The sequence below is a fragment of the Saccopteryx leptura genome, chromosome 5, assembly GCF_036850995.1.
Source record: "Saccopteryx leptura isolate mSacLep1 chromosome 5, mSacLep1_pri_phased_curated, whole genome shotgun sequence".
Lineage (NCBI taxonomy): Eukaryota > Metazoa > Chordata > Mammalia > Chiroptera > Emballonuridae > Saccopteryx > Saccopteryx leptura.
Window position 1 is genome coordinate 167,489,787 of NC_089507.1, and position 14,356 is coordinate 167,504,142.

Here is a 14,356-nt window from a genome sequence, read left to right on the forward strand (position 1 = left end):
CATCTCTCAGGCCTGCTACTTCCCAATACTGAATGCTATCTAATACTGAGTGTTTACTTTTTCTTAATTCTACTTTAAGTACATTTTCTGTTTAATCCTCGTGACCAATAAGAGATAGATGTTGTTATCAATGTTTAACAAAAGAGAAAACCAAGGTTTAAAGAAATTAAATAACTTGGTTGAAGGTCATAATGCTCAGATGGATATGGTCCTTGGAAGGTAGGAAGTATATTCTCGCCACTGTGCTATATACCTCCACCGAAGAAACCTCTATGCTTAAAGAGCATCATACTTTTTCCTTTAGTGTCATAAAAGTAAGAATTCATTCAATGTGGGGTTGAAATCAATCACTGTTTCTAATAAAATATTCGAAACATGTATTTCATCAAACATTAGAAACCTCATGTTTTTATATATATGGGCCCACCCATATATGGTAACTAGTGACTGAGAGTCGTCATTTGTATCGGTTAGTGATCTGGGTTTCACCAATCTATAGAATTAGACTGTCTTTAATTCAATGAAGTATAAAAAGTATCCTTTACCAAGCCTATAAGTCCATCTACCTTATTCATTCATAATGCACTACTTTGTGAAAGCTGTCAAGTTTAAATATGATTTTTTATAGGTCTTGGGAGTCCAACCAACTCACTCTGCTCATGTATGCTACATTACAGACAGTAGCCACATAACTTTCCAGAATGCTGACTCTCGAAGTCCCATCATTATCATCAATGGCTAAATGTATTGTCTTTCTTGTGCAACATTGATCGATATATAGTATATGAAGGCAGAAAAAGAAATAACACAAAGGAAAATGAAAAAATCAGTTGTAACTCCTGCTTGGGCAACAAATCTTCATATTTATACCAGAAACTGACATGAGCTTTTCCATCACTGAGTAATTTGTTGTGATCTAAAGGAAGATATCAATGAATAAATTGTTATTATAAAGGTATTTATAATCTGTATTTACTCTCAATGATAAGAAATTATGTGCATTCCACATTTAAATATATATGCCTGCCATGATCTGTCCCCATGTAGTCTCTGCACACTCCAGCTTTTGTCTTGATCCCTTACGTCCCTCCCTACCATCTTCACTGGACAATGTTCTACTTAGTCTTGAAATCTCAGCTGACATGTCACTTCAGTTAGTGGTCTTCTCTGAGAGTTCTCATCAGAGTATCTTCTGCTTTATTGTTTGCCTAGCACAATATTTCTAGTTTTGTGATAGAATCTAAACTCTTATTATGACTATATATCCATTTTCCTCCCCCCACTATTCAGTATTCCTGGAGAAAAATACCTCTGTTTTACTTATTTCTTGATCTCAGTGCTTAGCATAATGGTTTAAATATAATCATGCACCTTATAACAACATTTTGGTTGATGTCAGACTGCATATATGACAGTGGCCACATTGCCTAATGACGTAGCCATTCTAACACTGTAGTGCACAATGGTGCATGACTGTATAGTAGTTGTTCAGTACATTGTACCAGATAAAGTGAATAAACTAAGTAATAAACTAAGACAATTCATAATATAACCATCCATCAAAATTTAACTTACAATGGAATTTTTTTTAACTTAATACTCACTTCTATGATGGAGGCATTAATGGCAGCTTGAAAAGCTATAAAGCCTTTTTCCCAGTACAGTGAACCTTCGCATGTGACTGTTCTATCTGTTGTTTGACAATGAGCTTTAGGAAAAAAAGAACACAACATAAACAATTTTGATGGGATGGTTGGTTATAGGAAAAATGAAAACTTCAAATGTTCCAAAATGCTCTCCAAGTTTACAATAATAAAGTACATGGCAAGGCTTTGCAGGTGAGGTTTGTAGAATATACCCGAGAAGAATACATGAGTTGTTTTGTTAATATAAAGATCAGTTCTCAAAAATTTTTTATTCAACTTCTCTTACAATTCTCTCCACTAACCAAGAATATTTTGTTGAGCTTTGCTCTTCTGTTGTTTGTGCCCTCCCCCCCCAAAAAAAAAGCACTAAATTTTTTAAATGTTTGGGAACCACTGAGCAAAAGTTTTTCTTGATGTCTTATTTAGAACTAACACAGGAATACAGTCATGTGTCACACAACTATATTTGGGTCAACGAGCGGCCACATATAATGAAATTGAAAATTTTATTTAGCCTAGGACCTGACTATTTTATCAGGAGCACTAACTTTTTTTCCTTAGATTGTCAAATAAAAAAAAATGACAGCAGCCAACATAACAATAGTTGTCTGGTGTGAAATGAATCAAAACTTTTATCTATTTTTGTCAGATCAGCCAAAAATATATAAAATAATTCTTTGGTGTGCGGCAGAATTTTAGTAGTTTAGGTGTGCCACAAGATAAAAAAAGGTTGAAAATCACTGGACTAATGACATTCTAACCATCATAACACTGTAGTACAACGTGTTTCTCAAGAGTTTTTGGTGACACTGTTGTAAACAGACCTACTACACTGCCAGTCATATAAAAGAATAGCACATACAGTTATGTACAGTACATAATTCTGGATAATGACAATAAATGACCATGTGACTGGATTATGTATTTACTATACTATATGTTTTATCACTATTTTAGAGTATACTCTTTCTGTTTACATAAAAAAACATTGGCTCTAAAGCAGTATGCCTTATTATGCCAACAGCAGCCTCATATGTCTCATGTTTACCACAATTCTTGATTGCATCATGTTGTCTTGTGCTTGATTTAATCTCATGTTGTTTTGTACAGTATTATGCTGTACGTGCTTGAAGTCGAGGAGCAATAGGTTATACCACACGGCCTAGGCGTGCAGTCGGCTGTACCATCTAGATTTGTGTAAGTGCACTCTGTGATGTTTACACAATGACGGAATCCTCTAATGATGCAGTTCTCTGTTGTTAAGCAGCACACGATGAACTAACAAACATAATTTCTTAATAAAACAATATACTTAAGAACATAGGCTTTATTTAATAAGAATAAATCTCATTATGTTCAGAAATTAAAAGTATGCCTATGTTGCATATACTTCTCAGATGCTTCCTTCTGACTGATGATATAATAGCAAAAAAAAAAATTTTTTTTTTCTTATAAGAAAGTTACCTGAATGGTCTCTGTGTTCTTTCATTTTGGGAATTTGACCTCCCCAGAAAAACTTTAAATGATACAAGAAGTTATCATTGAAGAAGACTCTCACTGCATCCATGGAATAGTTTAAATCCAATTCATCCATGGTTTTTTCATCGGGCCACCTGGTAATTGTTCTTCCTGCCATGTGAGAAAAGGGAATAGTATGTAAGATTTCTATGTGGTCCAGAGACAGCATATTATATTCAATTATGATAAAGCTCTTTTATGTTAACACTGTCTAAGCACTAAAGGCAGTGCTGGTCTTAAATAAGAGCTTCACTTTTGGTGTGTGTTGGGGGAACAGTATTCTAAGGCTGTAGATAAAATCAGAACTACTGTGTGGAAATCACTTTATCACAAATAGATTGTGCCTATCCAGATAAACTATTTAACCAATAATTTAAAGCACAATGGATTGGGAATAACAACAATGCCAATGCATACATTTAAACTTACATGTACATGGACCTATCTAAAGTTGAAGTATATACAATTATAAATATATACTATAATTAAATATACATATATTTACATTTGACAATGGTGTTAATATGGGAAAACTCCAAAGACAGCATAAAATTGTTAAATTTGGGGAGTGTTTTCTCAAGAGACTGTTTATTCTAAAATATATGATGTAAACAAATGACTCTTATGGACCAAGCCCAGGCCATTTAACCCACAGTTTGGATTCTGTTGAATGCCTACACCTGGTACAATTCATCATGCTCCATTGTCCTCCGTATTTCCTGCCATCTGGCAGCTGGGTCAGAGGTTTAATTAGACTCAGGGCCTATCCTTTTGGCCAGATTATAGGTGGTGGTGTATTCTTTCATCGATGTCATACTTTCTAATTGTCTCACTTTTTATGATCTTAGCAGCCATTGACACCTTAGAGCCTAGATCCATTAATCTAATAGGAGTTTCAGAATGATGATGTTCTATTTACATCATTTGTTTTTCATTTAGTAGTAGAAAATGTTTATAAAACAGCATTTTCTATCACCTGTTAGTTTATCCAACAGTATAGTACACATAAGATAAATACTGGTACTTCCCCTTTATTTAAAAATTTTTATAATAATTGATTTCCTATCATCTTCTAAGGGTAAACATTTTTTTCTTTTAATATCATTATGAAAGCAGGCATTTAAATATACATTGAATGAGTTCCAAATCATTGCACTTATTCTTGTTGAAGCTTAACATATGCCAACTTGACCAGTGGGAACCTCTTTAAGTTGACTGCTGAGTGTTTTGTTTTGTTTTGTTTTGTTTTGTTTTGTTTTGTTTTGATACAACATATTTACTCTCTATGGCTTCCAAGCTATCTGAAAGGTCAAGATTCCTCACCCTGTAAATTTCCTGTCCCAGATCTCTGCATCTCCTTTCTTCTTGTACTGAGACTCCAATGTTTCAAAGATATAGGGGTGAGAGAATTAGACTGTTCCATAATTATTTATTTGGCATATTCCACTTTCCATGTATAACAGCCTAGGAGTAACATTCGAACACTATACCATCAATCCAATTACCGAAAATGGTTCCAATCATTCTCAAATTGGCCCTCTCTGTTTTGCTGTGGCTACTGGTTTCTTCTTAAGTGGTTTCCATGCTCTTCTCAGGCCCTCAGATAACCAATAGCAAGTTTTGTGATTGTAAAGGCTTTCTTCCCACTTATTTATATTTTGAAGTTTTAAACCTTATCATCTATGTTGTTGTAAATATTGCCCGGTTCCTTGGTTTTGCTGTTTAATTTCCCTCTTGATTTTTATGTGAGTATTTCAAGAGATTAAAACAAAAACATGCTGTCACAATTGGCAAATCTTTTCAGAGTCTTCTCACAAATATACAGTTGAATAATCTTGGAGTGCCTCATTTTAATATAGACTATTAAAAAAAAAAACACCTTTTGGCACTGGTGTGTTTGCTCAGTGGTAGAGTGTTGGTCCAGCATGTGGATGTCTTGGGTTTGATTCCCAGTCAGGGCACACAAAAGAAATGTTCATCTGCTTCTCTACCCCTCCCCCTCTCACTTGTCTCTCTCTCTCTCTCTTTATCTCTCTCTCTCTCTCTCTTCTCCTCCTGCAGTCATTGCTCAGTTGGAGTGAGTTGGCCCTGGGCACTGAGGATGGCTCCATGGCCTCCTACTCAGGTGCTAAGAAGAACTCGGCTGCTGAGCAATGGAGCAACACTCCATATGGGCAGAGCATTGCTCTCTAGTGGGCTGGCCAATGGATCCCAGTCAAGGCACTTTCAGGAGTCTGTCTCTGCCTCCCTTCCCCTCACAAAATAAAAAACAAATAAACAAACAAAAAACACTTTTTTTTATGAGATGGTGGGGACAGAGGTAGAGAGATGAAAAGCATCAACTCATACTTCTGTCACTTTAGTTGTTCATTAATTTCTTTTTCATATGTGCCTTGACCAGGGGGCTCAAGCCAAACCACTAAACCCTTGCTCAAGCCAGCAAACTTGGACTCAAGCCAGTGACCTTAGGTTTCAAGCTGATGAGCCTACTCTCAAGCCAGAAGAGCCTTCTCCCAAACTAGAGACCATAGGGTTTCAAACCTGGGACCTCAGTGTCCCAGGTCGATGCTGTGTCCACTGTACCACCACTGGTCAAGCAACAAAGAAAATCTCTTTTAACATTAAATTTTGTAAATAATAGACTAGTAAATGCAATGAGAAAAACTCCTTGATATTGGAAAACAATATGCATTATTGCTGTTAATTAAATTTAGAAACTTAAATATTTAACACAGTTTATCAAAAAAATTCCAAAAGGAATAACTATAATATTTTGCAAATAAGAAAATTACGATGGAGAACATACCTTTCATGAATGGAGCTAAAGCCAATCTGTTCATTATTTTCTGCATTGTTTTTTTTTAATAATTTTATTTTTTTTAATGGGGTGACATCAATAAATCAGGATACATATATTCAAAGATAACAAGTCCAGGTTATCTTGTCATTCAATTATGATGCATACCCATCACCCAAAGTCAGATTGTCCATTGTCACCTTCTATCTAGTTTTCTTTGTGCCCCTCTCCCTCCCCCTTTCCTTCTCCCTCTCCCCCCTCCCCCCGTAACCAGCACACTCTTATCAATGTCTCTTAGTTTCACTTTTATGTCCCACCTACGTATGGAATAATGCAGTTCCTGGTTTTTTCTGATTTACTTATTTCACTTCGTATAATGTTATCAAGATCCCACCATTTTGCTATAAATGATCCGATGTCATCATTTCTTATGGCTGAGTAGTATTCCATAGTGTATATGTGCCACATCTTCTTTATCCAGTCATCTATTGAAGGGCTTTTTGGTTGTTTCCATGTCCTGGCCACTGTGAACAATGCTGCAATGAACATGGGGCTGCATGTGTCTTTACGTATCAATGTTTCTGAGTTTTGGGGGTATATACCCAGAGGGATTGCTGGGTCATAAGGTAGTTCTATTTTCAGTTTTTTGAGAAACCACCATACTTTCTTCCATAATGGTTGTACTACTTTACATTCCCACCAACAGTGGATGAGGGTTCATTTTTCTCCACAGCCTTTCCAACATTTGTTATTACCTGTCTTGTTAATAATAGCGAATCTAACAGGTGTGAGGTGCTATCTCATTGCAGTTTTGATTTGCATTTCTCTAATAACTAAAGAAGATGAGCATCTTTTCATATATCTGTTGGCCATTTGTATTTCTTCCTGGGAGAAGTGTCTGTTCATATCCTCTTCCCATTTTTTTATTGGATTGTTTGTTTGTTTGTTGTTGAGTTTTATGAGTACTTTGTATATTTTGGATATTAGGCCCTTATCTGAGCTGTTGTTTGAAAATATCATTTCCCATTTAGTTGGCTTTCTGTTTATTTTGTTATCAGTTTCTCTTGCTGAGCAAAACTTCTTAGTCTGATGTAGTCCCATTCATTAATTTTTGCCTTCACTTCTCTTGCCATTGGAGTCAAATTCATAAAATGCTCTTTAAAACCCAGGTCCCTGAGTTGAGTACCTATGTCTTCTTCTATGTACTTTATTGTTTCAGGTCTTATGTTTAGATCTTTGATCCATTTTGAGTTAATTTTAGTACAGGGGGACAAACTGTAGTCCAGTTTCATTCTTTTGCATGTGGCTTTCCAGTTTTCCCAGCACCATTTATTGAAGAGGCTTTCTTTTCTCCATTGTGTGTTGTTGGCCCCTTTATCAAAAATTATTTGACTATATATATGTGGTTTTATTTCTGGACTTTCTATTCTGTTCCATTGGTCTGAGTGTCTACTTTTCTGCCAATACCATGCTGTTTTGATTGTCGTGGCCCTATAATAGAGTCTGAAGTCAGGTATTGTAATGCTCCCAGCTTCATTCTTCTTCTTTAGGATTGCTTTGGCTATTCAGGGTTTTTTATAGTTCCATATAAATCTGATGATTTTTTGCTCTATTTCTTTAAAAAATGTCATTGGAATTTTGATGGGAATTGCATTAAATTTGTATATTGATTGACGTCACGGAAATGGCGCCGTGAGCAGCGCGTCCGACAGATCTCCCCAAAATCACAACAAATTTATCAACTAGAAACAGGAAAATTTATCTTCGGAGCATTACGGAGTTCCACACAAACTGAAAGCAAAAGAACTGTTATCACTCGAATCTGAGAGACGAGGGTGTGGAGGAAGCTACCGCAGGGACGTTCATTCAAGCCGCGAGGAAGTGCGCCTGTGGTAAGTCATCCCGCACTCGGGAGCCGCGAGCAGCAGCCGCGAGCAGCCGCCGCCAGCCGCCGCCGCCAGCCAGCCGCCGCCAGCCTCCGCCGCGAGCCGCCGCGAGCAGCGCCGGGGTCGGTTGCAGAGCGAGCACCGCCCACACTCCGGAGCGGTGAGCAGCCGCTGGCGCGCGCCCGGTCTGGTTGCAGACCGAGCATTGCAGACCGAGCACCGCTAACGTTCCCAGCGGCCCGCGCACGGGGAGCGGGAGAGGCCCCAGGGCGGTATTCCCTACTTGGGAGATTCTCTCCGTGGGCGGGGCATCTCACCCAGCCATTCAAGCTAACAATCAAGCGTTGGGGGAGGGGCGCGCGCAGGCAGCCTGAAATACCTTCGGGAGCACAGCTGCGACCCAATTACTAAAATTAACTTAACCCGTGAAATCTGCGCACCCTCGGTTCTAATTGATAAGATCTCTCTCAGTTCACCGACCCAAGACAAGAGGCGTGATATTTTTTAGTGCCTCTCGCTAAAGGGGCGGGGGCAACTTCTGATTGATAGAGCCTCCATATTCAGGGATAAACGCTAACAAGAAGGACTTGGCAGATAATAAGATCTATACCACACTAGTCGCAAGCAGAGACTAGTGCCTCTTCTTCCCAGCAAAAACAGGCTACAAAGTGTGGAAAGCCTGGGTTGAGAGGTCCAACTGAATGCTAGGCGCTGAACAGTCACCTTGACAACAATTGACTCCCACCCCCGCCTGATTACACTGGAGGCCCTGACTGTCAGAGCCCTTCCCAAAGCCTTGCACTGAGTGGGGATAGAGTGGGGATTTCCCAGCTCTTTGAGCCTTTTACTCCCCAGGCAGAAGCAGTGGCAGCCTTATAGCTGGATCACCAGGCTGCTAATTCAGGAAGGGGGGACTAGAGAGAGAATCCACGAAAGCAAACTCTCTCATCGTTGGACCCTGCAAACGCCAACAAGCCTTGACTACCAGCAAGACTAAAGCCAATTATATGACATTGCCATAGAATCCCATCAACTGCAAATCCCTACCTAAATGTGACACAGGGGCAGAGCCTGGGGTACAGAGTCACCGACCAGGAAGAGGGAGAGAAAAGAAAAAGGAAGAAGTTAACATCTCAAAATCAAGAAAAATCCACAGACTTTACAACTTGTTCCACTAATTTTTTTTTGTTGTTGTTGTTGTTGTTGTTTGTTTCTTCTATCTTATTGCCTTTATTTCCTCCACCTCGGTCCTTCTATTCTCTGCCCATCTTATGCTTCCCTTTTCTTGAACTACACTACCCATAAGTGTTACATTTTATTTCTTTCTTCATCCTCACCCTCCTTTGGGGTTATACTCCAGGACACTTAACTCTCACTCTCTCTTCTTTTGTTTTTTTTTTGTTGGTTTTTTTTTTTTGCTTTATTTTGTTTTTTTCTCTTCCTTTTTTATTTCTTCCTTCGTTTTTCTCTTTTTCTTATTTTTTCCTTTCTATTCGTTTTTTCTTTTCTCGTTTTACTTTCCTCCCATTTAATCCTCAATCAGGAACAAATTAGTTAATTTGGGACTCAAGGTTTTTTTTGGCTTTATTTTTCTTTTTCACTTTTGTTTTTGTTTTTTTCTTGTTAGTTTATTTTTGTGGCATTTTGGGTCCTCCCAACCCAAGGTCTCCATTGTATTTGGTCTTTGCTCCACTTAATACAACATATTTTTACTTATTATTTTTATTTTTTTCTTCTTTATTATTCCTTTTTTTGTCCTTTTTTCTGGTTCCCTCTTATCCCTCTCATTATATCTCTTAGTTGACCATCACCCGCAGGCAGATCAACTTATGCTTGTCTAAGATATTCTTCCTTTTTTTTTTTTTTTTTTTTTTTGCATTTAGTAGGTCCCTACTCCCCTTTTTTTTTTTTGCCCCTTGAACTCTTCACCGCAAACCAGGCCCTCCATTATAGGCACGATATTTCCCTGAGGAGGGGAGAGGAGGGAAGGAGAAGAAAGAAAAAAAAGGGGAAATAATAAATTATTACTGCTTTTTTTTGTGGGGTGTTTTACCCTTTGTTTTTTGTTTTTTGTTTTTTTTTTTACTTTTTACTCTTTATTAATTCTAATTAGTGCTATCAACAAGACCACCCTCAGATGCCAATAAGAAAGAGGAAATCGAATATTATGGATACAAAAGAAAGAGAGGTAACACAAATAGATGTGGAAAAATCTATGGAGAAAAGACTTAACATATTGGAAGCCTTGGAGCTAAATGACAGAGAATTTAAAATAGAAATCTTAAAAATACTCAGAGATATACAAGAAAACACAGAAAGGCAATATAGGGAGATCAGAAAACAACTCAATGAACACAAAGAATATATTACCAAGGAAATTGAAACTATAAAAACAAATCAAACAGAAATGAAAAACTCAATTCACGAGCTGAAAAACGAGGTAACAAGCTTAGCTAGCAGAACAACCCAGATTGAAGATAGGATTAGTGAAATAGAAGACAAACAACTTGAGGCACAACAGAGAGAAGAAGAAAGAGACTCAAAAATAATAAAAAACAAGAAAGCCCTACAGGAATTATCTGACTCCATCAGAAAGAATAACATAAGAATAATAGGTATATCAGAGGGAGAAGAGAAAGAAAATGGAATGGAGAATATACTCAAACAAATAATAGACGAGAACTTCCCAAGCCTGTGGAAAGAACTAAAGCCTCAAATTCAAGAAGCAAACAGAACACCGAGTTTTCTTAACCCCAACAAACCCACTCCAAGGCACATCATAATAAAGATGACACAAACCAATGACAAAGAAAAAATTCTCAAGGCAGCCAGGGAAAAGAAGAGTACAACATATAAAGGAAGGCCTATTAGATTATCATCAGATTTCTCAGCAGAAACTCTACAAGCTAGAAGAGAGTGGACCCCAATATTTAAAGCCCTGAAAGAGAGGAACTTTCAGCCAAGAATACTATACCCATCAAAGCTATCCTTCAAGTATGAAGGAGATATAAAAACATTCACAAATACAGAAAAGATGAGAGAATTTATCACGAGAAAACCCCCACTCCAGGAAATACTAAAGGGGGTTTTCCAACCAGATTCAAAGAACAAAAGAAAACAACACCACAAATAACAGCTCCACCAAGAACACAATAAAACCAAACTTAAACTGCGACAACAAAGGAAAAAAAAGGGGGAGAGAGAATGGAGATTAACAGTAGCAAAGGACGATGAAGTGCAGAAATACTTATAAGATAAGGTACTACAATGAATATGGTAGGTACCCTTTTCATTACTTAATGGTAACCACCCTAGAAAAAACCACCACAAAAACACATGACTTAAAAAAGGTAGCAACAGAGGAACGAAGTATGGAACACAAACAAACAGAAACAAATGATAGAAAAACAAAAGAGAAGAATCAAACTAGATACAAAACTAACAGAAAGCAATTTATAAAATGGCAGTAGGGAACCCACAAGTGTCAATAATTACACTAAATGTAAATGGATTAAACTTACCAATAAAAAGACACAGAGTAGCAGAATGGATTAAAAAAGAAAATCCAACTATATGCTGCCTACAAGAAACACATCTAAGCAACAAGGATAAAAACAAATTCAAAGTGAAAGGCTGGAAAACAATACTCCAAGCAAACAACACCCAAAAAAAAGCAGGGGTAGCAATACTCATATCTGATAATGCTGACTACAAGACAGAAAAAGTACTCAGAGACAAAAATGGTCACTTCATAATGATTAAGGGGACACTGAATCAAGAAGACATAACAATCCTTAATATATATGTACCAAACCAAGGAGCACCAAAATATATAAGACAGCTACTTATTGACCTTAAAACAAAAACTAACAAAAATACAATCATACTTGGAGACCTCAATACTCCGCTGACGGCTCTAGATCGGTCATCCAAACAGAGAATCAATAAAGATATAGTGGCCTTAAACGAAATACTAGAACACCTGGATATGATAGACATCTACAGGACACTTCATCCCAAAGCGACAGAGTATACATTTTTCTCTAGTGTACATGGAACATTCTCAAGAATTGACCATATGTTGGGCCACAAAGACAATATCAGCAAATTTAGAAAAATTGAAATTGTACCAAGCATATTTTCTGATCATAAAGCCTTGAAACTAGAATTCAACTGCAAAAAAGAGGGGGAAAAACCCACAAAAATGTGGAAACTAAACAACATACTTCTAAAAAATGAATGGGTCAAAGAAGAAATAAGCGCAGAGATCAAAAGATACATACAGACAAATGAAAATGAAAATACGACATATCAGAATCTCTGGGATGCAGCAAAAGCAGTAATAAGAGGAAAGTTCATATCACTTCAGGCCTATATGAACAAACAAGAGAGAGCCGAAGTAAACCACTTAACTTCACACCTTAAGGAACTAGAAAAAGAAGAACAAAGACAACCCAAAACCAGCCAAAGAAAGGAGATAATAAAAATCAGAGCAGAAATAAATGAAATAGAGAACAGAAAAACTATAGAAAAAATCAATAAAACAAGGAGCTGGTTCTTTGAAAAGATCAACAAAATTGACAAACCCTTGGCAAGACTCACCAAGGAAAAAAGGCACAGGACTCAAATAAATAAAATCCAAAATGAAAGAGGAGAGATCACCACAGACATCATAGATATACAAAGAATTATTGTAGAATACTATGAAAAATTATATGCCACCAAATACAACAATCTAGAAGAAATGGATAAATTCCTAAAACAATACAACCTTCCTAGACTGAGTCATGAAGAAGCAGAAAGCCTAAACAGACCAATCAGCAGGGAGGAAATAGAAAAAACTATTAAAAACCTCCCCAAAAATAAAAGTCCAGGCCCAGACGGTTATACTAGTGAATTCTATCAAACATTCAAAGAAGACTTGGTTCCTATTCTACTCAAAGTCTTCCAAAAAATTGAAGAAGAAGCAATACTTCCAAACACATTTTATGAGGCCAACATAACCCTCATACCAAAACCTGGCAAGGATGGCACAAAGAAAGAAAACTACAGACCAATATCTCTAATGAATACAGATGCTAAAATTCTAAACAAAATACTGGCAAACCGAATACAACAACATATTAAAAAAATAATACATCATGATCAAGTGGGATTCATCCCAGAATCTCAAGGATGGTTCAACATACGCAAAATGGTTAACGTAATACACCATATCAACAAAACAAAGAACAAAAACCACATGATCTTATCAATAGATGCAGAAAAGGCTTTTGATAAAATACAACACAATTTTATGTTTAAGACTCTCAACAAAATGGGTATAGAAGGGAAATATCTCAACATGATAAAGGCCATATATGATAAACCATCAGCCAACATCATTTTAAACGGCATAAAACTGAGGACTTTCTAACTTAAATCAGGAACAAGACAGAGTTGTCCACTCTCTCCACTCTTATTTAACGTGGTGCTAGAAGTTCTGGCCAGAGCAATCAGACAAGACAAAGAAATAAAAGGCATCCATATTGGAAAAGAAGAAGTAAAGGTATCACTTTTTGCTGATGATATGATCCTATACATCGAAAACCCAAAGGACTCCACAAAAAGATTATTAGAAACAATAAACCAATACAGTAAGGTCACAGGATACAAAATTAACATACAGAAGTCCATAGCCTTTCTCTATGCCAACAATGAAATATTAGAAAACGAACTCAAAAAAATAATCCCCTTCACGATTGCAACAAAAAAAATAAAATACCTAGGAATAAACATAACAAAGAATGTAAAGGACCTATATAATGAAAATTACAAAGCATTGTTAAGGGAAATCGAAAAAGATACAATGAGATGGAAAAATATTCCTTGTTCTTGGATAGGAAGAATAAATATAATCAAAATGGCCATATTACCCAAAGCAATATACAAATTTAATGCAATTCCCATCAAAATCCCTATGAGATTTTTTAAAGAAATGGAACAAAAAATCATCAGATTTATATGGAAATATAAAAAACCCCGAATAGCCAAAACAATCCTAAGGAAAAAGAATGAAGCTGGGGGCATTACAATACCTGACTTTAAACTATACTATAGGGCCACAATAATCAAAACAGCATGGTATTGGCAGAAAAATAGACACTCAGACCAATGGAACAGAATAGAAAGCCCAGAAATAAAACCACATATATATGGTCAAATAATCTTTGATAAAGGGGCCAACAACACACAATGGAGAAAAGAAAGCCTCTTCAACAAATGGTGTTGGGAAAACTGGAAAGCCACATGCAAAAGAATGAAAGTCGACTACAGCCTGTCCCCGTGTACTAAAATTAATTCAAAATGGATCAAAGACCTAAATATAAGACCTGAAACAATAAAGTACATAGAAGAAGACATAGGTACTAAACTCATGGACCTGGGTTTTAAAGAACATTTTATGAACTTGACTCCAATGGCAAGAGAAGTGAAGGCAAAGATAAATGAATGGGACTACATCAGAATAA

The 14,356-nt window shown here is 36.7% G+C and overlaps 1 protein-coding gene across 1 annotated transcript in view; it reads right to left on the minus strand.

Annotated features, from left to right (window-relative positions):
- The window catches only part of ABCA9 (ATP binding cassette subfamily A member 9), a 99,589-nt gene that overhangs the window by 76,124 nt on the left and 9,109 nt on the right, over window positions 1-14,356 (minus strand). The window contains 5 exon segments of the mRNA XM_066386585.1: window positions 689-856; window positions 858-916; window positions 1,605-1,708; window positions 3,111-3,275; window positions 5,971-6,010. Of these exon segments, the coding sequence (XP_066242682.1) occupies window positions 689-856; window positions 858-916; window positions 1,605-1,708; window positions 3,111-3,275; window positions 5,971-6,010 (536 nt within the window).